The sequence below is a fragment of the Gossypium raimondii genome, chromosome 9 (assembly GCF_025698545.1).
Source record: "Gossypium raimondii isolate GPD5lz chromosome 9, ASM2569854v1, whole genome shotgun sequence".
In the NCBI taxonomy this organism is placed as follows: Eukaryota; Viridiplantae; Streptophyta; class Magnoliopsida; order Malvales; family Malvaceae; genus Gossypium; species Gossypium raimondii.
Window position 1 is genome coordinate 33,312,883 of NC_068573.1, and position 18,740 is coordinate 33,331,622.

General features: G+C 34.3%; 1 protein-coding gene across 3 annotated transcripts; it reads right to left on the reverse strand.

Annotated features, from left to right (window-relative positions):
• Positions 1-5,462: 5,462 nt before the first annotated feature.
• On the reverse strand, positions 5,463-13,645 carry LOC105799128 (vacuolar protein sorting-associated protein 41 homolog). Of its 3 annotated transcripts, none has more exons than XM_052620937.1 (19): positions 13,286-13,644; positions 12,756-13,025; positions 12,490-12,669; positions 11,869-12,123; positions 11,507-11,639; positions 11,333-11,423; positions 10,517-10,619; positions 10,138-10,241; positions 9,975-10,068; positions 9,716-9,871; positions 9,565-9,627; positions 9,344-9,409; positions 8,797-8,997; positions 7,864-7,941; positions 7,662-7,781; positions 7,442-7,522; positions 7,262-7,347; positions 6,334-6,415; positions 5,463-6,239 (listed from the first exon to the last, which is right to left on the reverse strand). In XM_052620937.1, the coding sequence occupies exons 1-19, from the start codon at positions 13,547-13,549 to the stop codon at positions 5,817-5,819; spliced, it is 2,850 nt and encodes a 949-aa protein (XP_052476897.1). In that variant the 5' UTR covers positions 13,550-13,644; the 3' UTR covers positions 5,463-5,816. The 3 variants fall into 3 exon arrangements, with proteins under 3 accessions (XP_052476897.1, XP_052476896.1, XP_052476898.1); XM_052620936.1 differs by having other exon boundaries at positions 11,507-11,642; XM_052620938.1 differs by lacking the exons at positions 5,463-6,239; positions 6,334-6,415 and adding an exon at positions 6,416-6,550 and having other exon boundaries at positions 11,507-11,642; positions 13,286-13,645.
• Between the last annotated feature and the right edge of the window lie 5,095 nt (positions 13,646-18,740).

Here is an 18,740-nt window from a genome sequence, read left to right on the forward strand (position 1 = left end):
ATCCAAAGATAAAGGGCTTAAGGATTATTGCATAAAAGGTTAATCATAAAAAGGTTATGTCGAATCATGATCTCTTGTGACTTAGGTAGCAATGATGCATTGCTAGATGCCACTCATTGTTTGTAACATTGGAATCGTTCTAGTATTACTGCTAACGTTACAGGAACCTACATGGTCACACCCTATAGTTGAAATGAACGGAATAAGCCATAGTTGGTATTGTTTTTGGGGGTTGCTTGAATTAAATTAATTATAGAATTAATTTAATTCGGTAATCAAATTTCCAACACATTATGTACAATGTTGTTGTACGCATAATGAGGACATGAATTTGGTTAGTATATGAATTCAAATAAATATATAGTTTACCGAAATTATATTATAATTAATGTAATTATAATTTTCGATTTAAAATATTATTATATTTATTTAATTCCTAAAAACCCTAAAAATAAAAGATTTATAAGGATTCCATTTTTCCTTTGCTTGGGTCTAGCAGCCGTCAAAGAAAAATCATTTTCAAAACTATTTTGGGGATTTCTTCCGTTCGTAGTCAACTGGGTGGATTACGTAGAGGTCGAGATCATGATAGATTGTGGCTTGGTTCGACATCAGATCAGACTACTCGTTGAGGCGTTGCTGTCTACTCTGAATAAACATTAGGTAATTTCGTAACCTTTTCACCCCGATTCGTTCCTCACACATGGATTCCTAGTTGGGATCGCTGAATTATTATTTTTCCGTTGCGCCATAGGGGTGCCGGCGATCTAACAGCCACAACGGCGAATCTTAATTCTCTGGCAGTGCAGTGGAATAGATTGAAGCTACAACGGCGAATCTTGTTTCCCCGACATTACAATTAAAAGATTGAAGCCACAACGACGAATCTTATTTCTCTGGCGGTGCAGTGGAACAAATTGAAGCTACAACAGCGAATCTTGCTTCCCCGACATAGCAATTAAAAAGATTGAAGCCACAACGGCGAATCTTATTTCTCTGGCAGTGCAGTGGAACAGATTGAAGCTACAACAGTGAATCTTGCTTCCCCGACATTGCAATTAAAAGGATTGAAGCCACAACGGCGAATCTTACTTCCCTGGTGGTGCAGTGGAACAGATTGAAGCTACAACAACGAATCTTGCTTCCCCGACATTACAATTAAAAAGATTGAAGCCACAACGGCGAATCTTACTTCCCTGGCGGTGCAGTAGATCAGATTGAAGCTACAACGGCGAATCTTGCTTCCCCGACATTGTAATTAAGAAGATTGAAGCCACAACAACGAATCTTACCTCCCTAGCGGTGTAGTGGAATAGATTAAAGCTACAATGGCGAATCTTGCTTCCCCGACATTGCAATTAAAAAGATTGAAGCCACAACGGTGAATCTTACTTCCCTGGCGGTGCAGTGGAGTAGATTGAAGCTACAACGTCGAATCTTGCTTCCCCGACATTGCAATTAAAAAGATTGAAGCCACAACGGTGAATCTTATCTCCTTGAAGATAGCGAGTCTTATCTCCCTGAAGTTGTAGTGGAGCAGACTGAAGCTACTAATCCTATCTCCTTGAAGTCGCAGCGGAGCGGATTAAAACGATGAATCATATACCTCTGAAGTTACAGTAGGTCGAATTAGATCTTATCATATCAAACCTTATCTCCCTGAAGTTGCAGTGGAGCAGGTTGAAGATACAAGTCTTATCTCCCTTAAGTTGCAGTGGAGCAGACTAAAATCACAAATCTCATCCCCATGGAGTTGCAGCAGAGTAGATTGAAGTCATATCTCTCTAAAGATGTCGTAAAGAAGATCAAAGCAATAAGACGCAGTGGATTGGAATGAGGCTACTTGAAGAAAAAACGAACCAAGAAGTCAAGACTCGGCGAGACAGGGCAAAATTGGTCTTTCTTAGTCTTTGCTCTGTTATCGTTACACGACAATGAGCAAAGAGGGGCAGCTGTACAGCCCAATTTGCCCGGGGCCCAGGCAAACCCAAAATAATTAACCTAGCCCAAAATTTTTTTTAAAAAAAAGCCAATGGCCCAAACGACCCAAAACATAAACAAATTTCAGCAAAAAGAAACCCTAGCTTCAGCCTTGCGCCGCTGCCTCCACATGCGACGTCAGCGTGCTCATCGCCCAAGGTAGCCTCCCTTGCACCAAAATGGCAAGACCTTGCTCCGTTGACCCCTCAACACCTGCCAAAGAACCAAAAAGAAACAGCAAAAAGACGAAAATAGCAGCAGAAAAATAGTGACAGAGATAAAACTGAAATAGTGCAAAGTAGTAGAAAAATATATTGTAAATCGGCTATATAAAAGCCAAGCACAGATTTGTAAAAAGAGGAGAAAACAGATTTAAAAAAAGGGGTTGATAAATCAATTAAAAAAATCAAAAATTTGAAGAAAATGTGTTCTTCTTTCTTCTTCTTCATTCTGTCTCTTGATTTATTTATTTATTTTTTCTTTGTTATTTTTATCATATATATAAGATTATATATTAAATAAAAAGAAGAAAAGAGGAGAGTTCTTACCCCAGTCGCCTCGGTTTTCTCATATTTGGCTTGTTTTTTGCCAAAATCTTGGTGTTTTTGACCCAAATCAGGGCTCTCCTCGAAAAAAGGAGTGAAAAGAGGGTTTTGAATTTCCCGGCCACCGCGCACGGCGGCGCCATTACCGATCACCGACGGCTGGCGAGGCGGTGGTAGACCAGACCTTGGCCGGAGCTAGGCCGGTGCCCGGAGGAGGAGAGAGGGTTTGAGAGAAATTTTTGTTTTTTTTTTTGAAGAAGAGAAGTGAAAATGAAGTTTTTTTAAATTTTTTTTGTTTATATAGCAGGTTAAATGACGTCGTTTTGGCCTGTATGCATAGGTCCCAAAACAGCGCCGTTTTGGCCTAGCCTGATCCAGCCGACCCGACCCGCTAGTGGGATCCGCGTGTTTTTGAGGAAGGGTCTATTTGCGCATTTAGCCCTTCCTCTTTTTAATTATTTTGCAATCAAGTTTCCTTTAAGTTTTTTTATTTGGCCCTAGAATTTCTTTTAGATTTCAATTCGATCCATCTTGAAGCTGTGCATTTTGGAGGGACGGGATTATTCCCATTTGGTCCCTCCTTGTTATTTGCGCATTCAATGTGGTCCTCCCGTTTTATTTATTTTTGAATCCGTCCCAATTTTTTTCATTTTATTCCAATTTAGTCCATTTTAGCTATTTTATTATTTAATTAATTATTTTAATGTTATTATCATTTTTATATTATTCCATTAATCTTGTGTTATTATTATTATTATTATTATTATTATTATTATTAGTTTATATATTTGTTTACCGCTTTCATATATTATTTTGTTTTATTATGTGCTATTATTTTAACTCTTTTATCATATATTATATTCCATAATGTATTAGTCTATGTTTTATACTAATTCAATGTTGTCTATATATCTTTAATGATTTTATTTTATAAATACGTTTTTCTAACAAAAGGTTCTTTATATATACTTCTATGTTTTAAATCACTAATATTTTATACAATACTATTTTATGTCTATATCTATATAAATTGTAGTAAGCTATTTTATTTCTACATACACGTCTCTGACGTATATATATATACATTTATATATTTTTCATGCTTTATAATTTACATATATATATACATGTACTTATTTATATATATATGTATGTTATATCTATATGTATATATGCATGCTTATATTTCTTTATATACTTTATAATTTGTACATGCCCATATCTACATGCATATGTTACTTCCGTAAATATATATCTATATATATTCTTTATATTTTAAAATATACCCTTTTTACATACATAGTTTTTATATTTTATAATTTGTATATACATACATATTTTTATATATTTTATAATTCATATACATATATATATATATCCACATGTATGTCTTTTATACTTTATAATTTCAATGTACATATTTATATACATACTTTATGTTCTTTATATTTTTATAATTTTGCTTATTTCCTTCACTTATTTGTTTATTCACGTTTTCATTTATATTTTAAAAGAATGTCTTATTTTTATTTGCTCATCTACTTGTTATCTTGTATGTTATTAATTTGTTTTTCTTTATTTGTCTTAATTTCGTTGTTATTGTTCGTATTATCTTTATACCATCGTCGCATCCATTATTGTCATTTGTTACTGCGGCATTTATTCATATATCTAATGTAACATTACATCGATTTATACTCGAATTCATAAAAATAGAAAACTTTGAAAATAAAGGCAATATTCATATTTAGGATCTTCGAGAGGATTGAGCCCTAATGTATTGGGTTCCAATTTCTCTCGTTGAATCTAAGTAGTCGAGACTGCTCTTTAATTTAAACATGAATGAAAAGTTTATCATGGGGAATTCAATACGTCGTATCCTAACGCATTGGATATGACACGTTTTCTCGAGATGAGGATTTTCCAAAAAATAATAGAGGTAATATTCAACGTTTAGAGTTTCGAGAAATTGTGCCCTAACGTATTGAGCTGCGATTTCTTCATATGACTTAAACAATTGAATATCCTCTTAAGTTTTATTGCACGAGTTTTATTTGACAAGCTCATTTTGAGGGGGTGAAGTATCACATCTTAACTCATTGGGTGTGACATTTTTTCTTTTCGAGATGAGAGGGTCTTAACGGGTAATTCGATTTATATAAAATTTAAAACAAATGATTGTATTTTAAATCTCTTTAAAGTTTTCAATTTTCGATATTAAGACATTAACTAATCAACTAGGTACCAATTTTTGGGTGTTACGAGGGTGCTAATTCTTCCTCGTACGTAACCGAAAACCGTTTATTACAAACAACCATTTTATGAGGTGACCCGATCACACCTCATCAAAAAAGATTGGTGGCGACTCCTACATTCGTTTTCATTTTTCAAAATCCAAGTCGACCCCGTTTTATCAAAAAAATGGTGTCAACACCTTTATTTTGTTTTATTAGGATTTTTAGGTTAAGTTCATGATATCCTGCATGGATTAATGTCTGAAACAATAGTCAAGCAATTTGGGGATTTCGTTGGGAGTTTTGTTGCTTATGATGCTAAATCTATTGCTAACGGTGTTAGTAGCTATATAAATTTTCGAGTGAGGGTGGATGTGTGGCATCTACTCAAAAGGAGGAAGAAAAGAGTGCTAAGGGAGCTAGGAAGGCAGTTTTCGAGGAGTGAATTTAGGAGGATTGGATAAGGATAAAAGGTTCGGATCAGGGGATAGGTAATTCGATCAGGGAAGGGATGGATATCGGGTTGGGCCGAATGAATACCAGCTGAACAGTGTATCAAATATGTCATTTTGGTAAATAATCTCATGTGCATACCATGTGAGTTATTAATTTTTAATTTTTGCATTATTGGATTAAAAAGAGCCAAAAAGAACATATATCTCTTTATCTACAACATCGGCAATGTATGAATAACAGATTGTGATAGTGGTCAAGCTCTCGCTGCAAGTCGTAGCTTATTATTTCATTAAAAACTTTGTTTAGAGTGCAAGATACACTACATATATCATCAAACGCCAAAAAGGATTAATTACACTTTCCAATAATTACATGGATGAGGATCTATATAATACAAAAGTTGCCACTAATTGAGGCACAACGGCATTCAAGGGAATAACAAGGGGGCAACAGAAAGAAAGAAAGAATCATGAATGTCGATAGGCAGGAGCACAAGGTAAGCAAAACCTAAACCACGACCCAAAAAAAATTTGCGAGCAAAAAGCACGCACGCACGCACACCCACACACGACACGCACATATAAAGGCATGCAAACCAAACTTAACTCGTAGCTGTAGTACATAGAATACATCGCATCCGAGGACCACCGGCCTCGCTACCATTGTCATCCTCCTGCTCCTCCTCATATTCATACTCATATAACCCCTCAGAGGGGCCTCCAGTCCCTTTTTTGTTGGTGCTATTAATTTCAGTAGATTCCATCAAGCAAGTCGTGTGATAAGCATGGCAGCAAAAGAACACAACGACTGATACGTTTTGTATCGAGAAAGGGTCAAAACACATGCAACATCTTCCACCTCCCCTTGTTTTAGACTTAACCTCCATGTTTCTCACACTAGGTGTTATGACTTGAGAAGCTCTACTGGCATCCCTCTTGGATCGTGCATCATCTTCTTCATTACTCAAGCAAACTGCTCGTTTCGCTTCATTGTAGTATTTTACCGACAGGTTAACACAATCAGCCTGTATATTTCACATTTACACCAAATGTCAGGTTTCTCAAATCAGAATTTCGAATATTACAACAATTTGCTAAGAGTAAGAGGAACAGTAGTACCTTAAGTATATCGTTGCAGCCATGTCTGAGAGAAGTTTCAGTTCTGTAATCAGTAATAATTTTGACTAGACGATCCCTCAGCCTAAAAATAAAATAGATGATTGAGCCAAATTAAACTGAAATACATTCAGTAAGCAGATAAGGTGATTCAGCTTAGATATCTGCAATTTGAAGTTCCAAGTTTTATGCATCCAATAAGATGCTCCGTATGGAATGCCTGGGGACATGAATTAAGGTCAAAATCATGAAAGATCGGGGAACTACAGTAGTAGAATTATACCGCAGTCATTCAGTGACCTTCAGTTTTATGATTCATTTTCTCTTTCTTGGTTTGCATAAAGAAATAGTTTAGCAACATAAAAATTGATGATAGAACAGATTTCATTACGGTTCATTAAGAAAAATCATGAGATGCCAGGCATATTTGGAGGCATAAAAAGGACAATTAAATGAAATATTACTAGAAGATATATAGTTGGCATCACATACACAGAATATGGGACAGATCAGTACGGCAGCATGAATATCTATAAAAAGGCTCACTTAAAGACAATTATTGTGTTGCAACACAAGCAACTGATGATATATAAAGAAAGTATGTAAAACCTCAGGCTTTTCTTCCTAGATTTGGCACCAAATGCTTAACCAACAATAAAGTTTATTAAACAGCTCCAACTAAATTTGAGCTTGATCCAAGTATGAATTACAGCCTTGTCAGTTAACTATCAGATAAATGCTGTTCTTGATGGTGGACTTCCATCACAGTGAACCCTCTTAAGGTTTTTCCTTTCTCCCTTTTTAATTTTCTTTCCTTTTTTCTTTTTAAACTGAGAAACCTCTATAATATTGTAGATGAAAATTACTTGGAAATAGAAAATTCTGCTCAACTGCAATTCACAAACTTCCCTTGAGAAAAGAGAATACTAACCGAGGTATCTCTAGGCCATTGGGCACCATATTTACAATATAGAGAGGATCAAGATTGCCAACAGTGTGTTCCAATAAGACGCCCACCTGCCAATCAGTGAGAGACAGCTAAGAAAAAGAGAAATACGGCTAATCATTAGACAACATCTCCATATTTCCGGTCTGCATTTTTCATCATTACCATTTCTGGTTTATGGAGGCATTGATGAATTAGTTCTTCCCAAAGATCGTCATCATGCTGCATGGTCACAAATTCTACAGCCTGTGGATAATAAATAGACCTTTATTGTTAGTACCAATCCTTCCAAGGAACAACAGCAAGAGCTTGTTTTGAACAAAATAGAAACTCAGGAACAACAGCTGAAAGCAGAAGAAGCTCCAACTGAAAACAACCAACGTACCTCTTCTATATCTCCTAATTCATTTATGATGACAGCAAGAGCTTGTTTTGAATTCCCCATTCTTCCAAGGATGAATACTTGCTCCCTTAAAAGATCTCTTCTATCACAGATCTCATACGCCTGAAGTTGAAATTCAGCAGTGTCATTTTGGAATGTTATGATGCCATTGTTACATAACAACTACTATTTAGACTATCCAAACCTTCTCCAATGTGTAATGTTGACTACTGCGAAGAAAAGGAAGTAGCATCTTCGGCTCATACTCAACATAAAGCTCTACCTATCACAGCAAGAAAAGGACAACACATAGTCAGAAATGCAATTAACATAACAAGCTCCTTGCCCACATGCCATATCCAGTAAACAGCCATAAGTATTGAGAGTTGGACAAGAGCATGCTCACAGGCAACAACTAACATGTTGACAAGGCATCAAATGTAGCACAAAAATAACAAGAAACATCAACTGACCAGAAAAAATTCCAAGGTTGTTAATATCATACTCAACAGGTCATTCATTTTCCTAAAAAAAAGGGGGGTACATATTGGTGCCAGTTGTTTCAATATATTGTTTTCAGGGTTTTCAATGTAATATATAAAACCTACAATATATACCTAAATACAGAATATCACTAACAATCAGAAACATTTAAATCCAATATATACCTAAATACAGAATATCACTAACAGTCAGAAACATTTAAGATTTACATCATTTATAGATCCAAATACCTTTAAACACTAATTATATGAATTCACTATATAACATATAAACAGAACGTAACATCCAACAAACATATCAAAACTAAAGAAAATCATGCATATCACTTATTCTTTTATCAGAAAGTTAAGGGAAAAAATAGATAAATTTTGGAACCCATAAAAACTGTTAAAAGTACAGCTGACATGGCCGGCCTTATGTAGTCAAAACCATGTAATTTTGGAACCTACTGCCAATTTGTTTCTTCAACCACTGACCACACACAGACAAGGTGAAAAGCATTTGACCCCCACAGAAATGTATGAAATCTAGAAAGTAACAATGAACATAAAAAATTTAAATTTTGAAGGTAACTGATGCCTACAATATCTACATAAAAGCTATTAAAGCACTAATGTAGCTGTCTTATCCATACCTGCATATCATGAAAATCCTTGCCAGCATGTGGGTTTACTTCAAACAAGGAATGCAGATATAAATGCAAGAAATATCTCGAATCACACTTATTTCTAGTATTCAGAAGCTGTGAAACAACTTCAGATGGTGCAATTAAGTCCCTATTTTGGATCAACAAATTAACTGCTTGCTTACAATCAACCATCATCAACTGCACAACCTGCATCATGCACATAGTATTTTTGGCATTAAAAATTATATTTTGCTGGTATCATTCAATGTTAAGAAAGGAAAAAAGAGAAAATTTCTTTTTTAATTATATTTTGCTCTTCTTCCCCCCACAGCTCTATTGAATAGAAAGAGCTAATTTCTGCCCCTATAATTTTGGTTGAATTGTGAAATGCATCTATCTAATGTAAATAAAAGTGTCAACCTAAGTGGTGAAATATTGTAATTTGTAAAGAATCAGTTTCAGAATTTACCACACTGGCCTCATATGAACAGGTATTGACATTCTCTACAAAAAACAATAATTTTTAAGAAAGCAAAGTATTCCATAATAATACCTTTTCACGAATAGAATCATGCAAGTTGTGCTTTTCAATGAAGTCAAATATATCTGGCTTCATGAGCTGAAATCACAGACAAGTTACATCAACAAAGAAGCAAAGAAATGTCCAACTAGAGAATGGATGAAAACCTATTTTCCATAAGCAATTTGTATCATACATAATTTTAAGGTTGAAAAAGTAAATTAGTCTGAGCACAAATACATTAAAATACTTACATCAGCATACAGTGAAAAAGCTTTCTCATACTGCCCATTAATAACATACAACTCTGCAAGTGCCTATCAAGAAAGAAGGATAGGATCATTCAACATATGTAGCATCAACAGATTCAATTCACATCAGACATTTAGAAACAGACTTATGAACCTCTTTAAGGGCATCAGTCATTGACGAAGTATTTAGCTGGGGCTCAATTGCAGAAATGACAGGCAATGCGGAATAAATGACACGTGGCCATGATTTAACAGTTGACAAAAGATCCTTATGAACTGATGGATTTGTTGCCAGAGCCACAAGAGCAACCTGCAGCATAGCAAAAAGGTGGTTTTCAGTCCAAGTTTGACAAATGAAAAACTATAAAAGAAGACTACATGTACATTAGCAGACAATTGCCATCCTGACGAACCTCATAAGCAGTATCACGCAGCCTGGGGTTTTCTGTTGGCATATATGGAACCAATACAGGAAGCTGACGGAGATGAGCAAAATGGAATACCCATCTGTCAAAGCAATTACATTTGATTAACAGGAAATGCATAGAAAGAGTTGCGTATAATGATTTTCAGTACCTTTCCCAAGCTGTAGCAGATCCTCGCAACAATTTAGGACACAAGGATGCAGCCTCAGCATATTTCCTTTCCACAATCAAATGATCAAGGTATCTAGATCCGACCTACACATAAGGTGAACAGAAATGAAGAAAGCAACAACTAACTTTAAGAATTACATAGATAAAGAAATGGCAATTACTTAGTGCAACGAGTGGAATCAGCAAGAAGAGATATCATTTTTACCATACATCAAAGCTAAAATGCATTCACTTGCAGCAAGAATCTTTTAAATAATGCAAGGATTATATATTAAGCCAGTAAATTTACATGGTAAGTCATCTCAATTATCAAGCCATTACAAATACATTATATCAAAGTAAAAAAAGAAGAAAAATACTTCATCAAGAAGTTCACTTCGTCCCTGCCCAGCCTCAACTGCTGCTAAAGCTTTTTCATGCCATCCATGTTGAAGAAGCCATGAAATGTGATCCTCAGCATCCCTAAAGTGTCAAAAATGCACAGGTTGAAAATCAAGAAGAATTTGCAAGAATAATTTTAAAAAGTACCACATAATATATCAGACAAATTTAATAAAACAAACACAAATACAGAGTATTATTACAAGACGTCAAAGACCATATTAGGAGAATCTTGACACCAAAATTCAAACAAACCTCACTATGTCCCGCAAAACACACCACATAATATGCATTTAATAGCAACTTACAGCAGTTATTCACTATTATAAACCTTTTGCATGTTCTATAAGAATTAGCAATATAATTGTTCATCTTAAGAAAATTTAAAAGTATTTATTTGACTATTATAACTGTTTTGCCCGGCTGCAAATCTATAATAGTACTACAGATACCTTAAATCAAGCCAAATGGAAGCTTGTAAATTTGGCATCAGCTTAAAGGGAAATGAAACATCAACAGATGTACTTATAGTCCCAAGACAGAAAGTAAATTCGAAGTATAAAAGTCATAGTGCAAAAATTAATATCCAGGAGGAGAGTTATTCAGAAAATCCAAATCCATTTAGGGCAAATAAGCAAGCAGAACCAAATCGACACAGCTACATTTCATAACAATTAAGTATATATTACTGCATGTTACTACAGAAACCACAATCCTTTTCTTAATTTTTCTATTTTATGAAAAGCAATATTTATCTTTCAGAAGCAACAAAAATAGGAAGAATAGGAAGTAACCTAGGTTTTGCTATGACAACATCCTTTGGTGATACAATATAGTATATTGGTTCATCACCAGCAGCCCACTGTCCACCGGCATAACTGCTGCCTACATTCATATGAGAAGAGCACTATAACTATTGACCGAAAATTCTGTATAATAACCATAACATCAAAAACAGAGATATCAACCTGAGAAGGGGGCATGAGCCAAGGAATAGTCCTTTGCTTTGTAGTGCTCAAAGCCATGTACAGGTAGAGCATCAGTTGCCAATTCATCATTGTTCCAAGACACTATACGTACCTCTGGTCTCTGTGCATTTCCCTGCTACAGTGGATTATACATAGGCAATTGGAATTAATTATAACAAGGATGGCATAGCAAACACAGCCATAGCTTCTGTCAAGCATAGTATCATACCATCCAGAAATATTGGCAATTTTGTATTAATGGAAGCTGGTGATGCACCAAAGATAGCATATAAAAAAATCAAAATAGGGGGTGTACACCATGACAAGAACTTAGTTTTTTCATAACTGTAAAGGACACATACCTGTCTTGATGGCATTGCACTGCTAAATTCCTTCTCTCCATCTTCACTAGGAATATAGGCTAGAACAACCAAAGCATCAGCAAAAGGCGCAATCCCTGATATATAATAGCTAGTTTGAAACGATGCCACAATATCTACTTGGTTCATGTTAGACGTAACACGCTTATATGTTCCATTTGTTCCCTTGTTCAGATTTGTTCTTATTGCAGCAATTTTCACAGAAGTACCCCAGCCAATCACCAATAAAGTATCATCCTGAATAGATTCAGACAATGAGCAACAGAAAAAATGATCGAACAACCTATGCATCACAAAGGCCCGGGCCTAGGAGAAGTGAAAACTTCAAAAGAACGAATAATAACAAATAACATTGCAGTTTAGACAACATAAGAAAGTTTGGAACAACCTCAGACATTTTCCATTTTAATCCTTTGACTCATCCTGAATAGGATCAGACAATGAGCAATGGCAAACAACCTATGCTTCACAAAGACTAAGGCCTAGGAGAAGTGAAAACTTCAAAAGAACGAATAATATTGCAAATGATATTGCAGTTGTTTAGACAACATAAGAAAGCCTGGAACAACCTCAGATATTTTCTATTTTAATCATTTGACTAACCTGCCAAACTAAATGAGGGAGCAAGATTTCAGGATGAGGAGTCCCTCTTGGTCTTTCTATAAATGTAATCCGCTGATCATTTGCAGCATCATAAACTTTTACTCCCGCATCATTAGCCCAAGCAATGAGACTCGTTCTCCATTTCACTGCATGGATTGGACCTTCACCTGAGTGCAACACCTAAAAACACATTAAAATAGACAACATTCAGAATTCATGAACATCTCAATTTTCAAATAAATTAAAGTCAGGCAAGTATCACGAACCTGATCCTTATAGCCAAGCCACTTTTTGGTATTAAAATACAAGTGACCAGCTAAACCACCAGTTACAAATCTCCTAGATGTTTTTCTTGCATAATCAGGGTCAAGTGCAATGGCTTTCATAGGACGATGATACTCAAATGTCAATTTCTCGTCAGTGAAAAGACTATTTAGTACAACAGAGCCATCATCTGAACAGCTTCCAATATATTCACCTTCTATATCAAAACTAAGGTCATTCACTGCAGCTGAATGAGCAGCAAATTCCTTAACCTAGCAAACAGAAGAACACGAGTTTAATATAACAAAATACATTTTCCCTTCTAAAACTAATTAATAACTGAACGCAGCAAAAAGATTAACTTAACTAACTTATTCGAAATTACTTGCTTCTCCAAAAAAAATACATTCATTCAAAAATCGGATTATAAGAAAAAGAATGCTGGAACCCAAAAACATAAAAAATAAAATGAGAAATTAAGAATTGAAACGAAACATAAGATCTAAAGTACTGAAATGAGATAAAATTTCACCTGATTTCCCAAAAAGTCGAGGATATGAACGGTTCCATCGTGCGTTCCGAGTGCGATCATGCGTTCGGCGACGGAGATACAGGAGGCGGCCTCGCCTGAGAGCAGGGAAGGGATGCTACCTCCCATTCTTTGATACTTAAGCCTGGGCTCCTCTTCGTCCTCCTCCGCTTCTTCTTCTTCTTCATCATCATCTACATCTTCGTCTTCTTCTTCTTCTCTCTCGTCGTCTCCTTCGACGCCGTTTTCGGATGGGAAGGGAGACATTTGCAGGGTTCCTGGAATTGAGAAAGGAAAGGGAAGGATCTGAGTCGGGTTTTGGATTTGGTTTTGGTTTGGTTTAAGTTTAAGTTAATAAAATCAGTTAATCTGAATTATTTATTAGCTAGGCAACAAAGGCACGGTGACGAATGTCGGGTATGCGTGCCATCCGTCATGTTACTCTGTTTTTCATTTTCTGATTTTCTCTTTTTTGTTTGGGATTTTCCATATGGATGGACCCTGATTAATCTAATATCTACAGCTGTTAAATTGATTAATCGACTCGAATTAGTATTAATTAAATTAACTTTTTAAAATCTTTAACCATTAATTGAATAAAATAATTTTAAAAAAATTAATCGAACTGAGCTTTTTCAATTAATTACCGAATTAATCAAAATTTATATGTTTTATTTTTTTGTTAAAACAAGTATAAAACATATCAAAAATTAACTGAATTTAATATATGTAAAAGGCATATAAAAAATATAAAATTTTGGTTAATTAATCGATTTCGAACCGAATTAACCTTTAACTGAACTTCCGAAAGATTATTAATCGATCCCCGACCGAATTAATTTGGTTAACTGACTGATTAACTGAATTAATTCGATTCAGTCGATTAAACTGGTTTTACTCGAAATTTGTACACCCCTACTAATCTCTATATAACAATCCCATATTGTAAAGCAAAAACAATATTGGAAATATAAATCGTATTTTAAAATTTTAAAATTTTAAATTAAAATATATTATTAATATTATTAATTTGTTAGAGTTACATTTTATTTTTAATAAAATTTATAAATATAATTTCATTTATTAAAATTATTTCTATTTTATAAACATTTTATTGAAATAGTATCTTAACTAAAATTTATTATGATTATTTTGTTTAGGACTAAAATTAATTTTACTAAAATTTAAGATGAAAAGGTTGTTATAAACAACTAATTTAGTTATTTTATGGCTATAGTTATTATGGATGAAAAGTTGTAAATAGAGAATAAAAATAAAATTCTACAATAAACTTGATTGTTATTGTTGTGATTGATCTCATGTCTCTTCTCGATGGCACAACCATTACCATAAACAATGAAGTTGTCCCCAACGCAAAATACAAACTCAAAATCAATTAATGCATAATGACTTACTAGCCTGAGTTGATCCTACCGTAACTTCCACACTTTGTATGCATTCACATCACACACATGCATTTTAAGTTTTCGCAACCATCTGCAAGTCATTACAAAAGCTCGAAGACCATTATAAAATATCTTTGAGAGATCCATACAATTGCAGATGAACTTGCAACTATCGGTTCTCCAATAATTGATGAAAATTTGGTTGTCTTGATCTCGAGTGTGATTCTATCACAGCAGCTATTCAGGCTCAAAATGAAGCCAATTCATAGAAGAGCTATTTGGTAAGCTTATTAATCGTGAGATATTCCTTCAAAACTCTACTCCTTTACAAACCAACAATTTCCATTATTATCACCAATGCTCAAAGGTCCACCCCCAGTTCATCTTCGTTTCACCTTAAAAATAGACGAAATCAATCACAACAGTAACAACCATGACATTCATAGTAGAACCGCCTCTCATCGCAATGGCATCCCTCTTAGCAACAACCCCCTAAGGTTTAATGTCAACTATGTGATCGCCATGGCCACACTGCTTGGGTTTGCAGATCTATATCTCATAACGGTCAAGAAGCAAAGGTTAACTTTGCATCGAACAAGATGCCTAACATCATCATGGATCTTCAACACTAGTGCAGCCTATAATATCACAGATGATCCTCAAAATTTCCAACTTGCAGAAAATTACCCAAGCACGGAAGAAGTCTATGTGGGGGATGGTAATATGGCTCCAATTACACAGATAAGTTTTACTAAATTAAATGCATTAAACTCATCTTTTACACTTTCTAACACCTTTTTGCATCGCCTATTAAGCAAAATCTTATTTCAATTTCACAATTTTGTCAACAAAATTTAGTGTCTATTGAATTTTTTTTCCCTTTTCATTATTGTGTGAAGGATTTGAATACATGAACTCTAATGGTGTACGACCAGAGTAAAGATGGGCTTTATGTTTTTTAGAGATGTCAATTTTTTTAAAGCATTTTTCTTTTTTTGAAAATATTTTCTCTAAAATTAAGAAAAAGAATTTCTAATATTGATTGGGATTTTAATTCCTTATCTAAAAGTCTCCCATCAACAATATCTAGCTCCAATATCGATTTCTCTCTATTTGTTTCGCTAGATATTCCAAATCTCATCCTCATTCCTTCAAGCACACAAACTTTAGAAAGACACCAAACTTCATCTGCTCTTGTCGCACATAGAGAAAGTTCTTCAAATTTAGGTATTTCACACTCAAATTTAAACTCTTCTTCTTCCCATCAATCTCTCAACCCTACCTACGAAACTCACCCATCTTTGTTACAAACTTCTATTATCACCGATTCTTGATGAAATAAAACCAACCCATTTTTTCCTACATCTAGTCACTGTTCATCTATTCAAGCTCACTTCTGCCACGATCAAACTTCTTTACCTTCTACCTTAAATCCTATCTTAACATGCCAACACCAAACCCTTACCATGTCATTGATCAATCCACCAGCTCAAAACATCCGCCAACCTGAACTATCTCCACTAGTTATCATTCTCTCTACCCGGCCAAATTGTGTCATCACTCATTTTCAAAACCAAACTTTCAAGCCTAATTTTTTTTTTTTTCTAGCGCGCCTTTCTCCCATACCCACCTCTTTCAAACAAGCCACTAAGTATCCATATTGACAAGCATCTATACAAAAGGAGGTTGATGCCTTAATAAGCAATGAAACCTGAACCCTTGTTCCCCGAGATTCAAATGCTAATGTAATTTATTATAAGTAGATTTTTAGAATCAAGTAGAAATCAGATGGGTTAATTAAGCGTTACAAAGCTCGACTTGTTGCAAAAGGGTACATTCAACAGGAAGGTGTGGACTATCATTCTAGTTTTAGTCTTGTCATTAAACCTACAACCATTTGCCTTGTACTATCAATTGTTGTTCAAAATCAGTGGTCATTATAGCAGATTGATGTAAGCAATGCCTTACTATAAGGCTATCTTGATGAGCCGGTTTATACGTGGCAACAACTGGGTTTTGAAGACCTAAATCATCTTGACTATGTTTGTTAGTTAAAAATGCGATATATGAACTCAAGCAAGCACATCAAAAATAGAACAAAGAACTCACAAAATTTTTATTGAAAACTGGCTTCAAACAATCTGCTTGTGATACATCCTTATTTATCCGTGATGAATCTAGATTTTTTTTTTTTTAATTTATCTACTTGTTTATGTCAATGTCATTATCGTGACTAGCAGTAATTTAAAAGTTGCTCAATAGGTTATTACTTCTATTTTACAAAAAAAAAAAAAAATCATTTAAAGAACTTGGTTCATTAAAATTTTTTCTCGGGATTGGAGTAATACCAACTACAAGTGGTCTATTCTTATCTCAAAGTAAATACATCCAAGATATCTTAAATGACATAAGAATGTAAGATAGCAAAGGGGTTCTTACTCCTATAGGCTTATCTCACCATTACAAGTTTCAAGATGAGTCTAACCCTACTTGTGACATTCCATATTCAACTTAATTGTCGAATTCGAAAGTGTGACATCATATTACGTTGCTGAAGAAACTCAGACTAACTCACTTCATTTATTATGAATTTAATTTAAAATTTGCAATCATATCAAATTAATCATTATTCATTACCACATACATGCATTATAAATGTTGAATATCTTTAATTATTGAATCTTAGAGTTACATGAGTTCAAACTCAGATTAGACTTGAATCCAACTCAAAATACCAAAATTCAGTAATGTGTTTCGAGACAATGGAATCTTGTCTTAAAATTGATCTTCCTTATTTACTATTTATGCTTCGAAGTAATTATGTCTTGAGACATAGGGTTAATGTCTTGATACTAAGCCTTTCATGTCTTGAGATCGGTCTCAAGACATGCCTCCCCTGTTTTTTTAATTTTAGCTTCGATATTAGGATGTCTTGAGACAAGGTATTTGTCTCGATACCTAAAATAAGGCAAAACTAATTTAGGTTCAATTTTTACTGGTCTGGAGACCATGAAGTACATGTTTCGAGACCTACCTGTCAACATGTCTTAAGACTTCTACACATAAATGCATGATCTGGTCATTTTTGTTCATAGTGTCTCAAGACATGACCAATGTGTCTTGAGACTAACATACCAAATGGTCCAAAATGCAATATCACAAGCATGAAAATGATGCCTAATGGTCTTTTAAATCATGGTTTTATTATACCTCACTATTGCATAATCATTTAACTTATGAAACCATATTCTAACCATTTATGGCCGTGGCATTAAAGCATCAATTTATCTCAATTATGATAGGATACTAAAACAAGCTAAAACATACTTTCAACCAACCAAATTAAGCATATAAGTTCACCACATTACCAACACATCCACCATAAAGTATTCATAACTTAAAACATTATAAAGACTTTCAAAATACTTACAAAAAACCTAGGTACATGTCATACATAAACTTATCAAAACAAGATTATTACGAGGATTGGTTGAACTAAGAGTTGGATATTTGGATGCTGACGGATTTCCAATCTCCTCGAACACTTATATAAAGCCTGTGCATGGAAACAAACAAATCCATAAGTTGTGTATTGTATAGTCAGTAGTACTAACATAATTTGAATTCAAATCATAAAACTATTAAGATAATAAGCATATAACTAATACATTAAATCAAAGTATTAATGATCTAATGAAATCATTTTATTACATCAATTTCATTAACCAAATTTATTTCATAATCAATTCAACATGATTGTTACCACATATTAAGCTTAGAATGACCTTTTGTAAACAGGATCATAATAGTATTGAATCATTAGGATCAGAATAACATTTTATCAACAAATTAGATTAGCTTGTCATTTTTTAGAATCTGGATGGAATATTAAACTTTTACTTTTACCCCTATTAACTGGATGTAGACACGAGTACAGGTACGCAAATTTAACCCCTAACACTCCAAAATAAGTACCAAGTGTTGATTTGGCATAAATGCACTGATCCCTTTAACACTCTATAGAAGAATTTCACTGTAGTGCTAGAATGCTC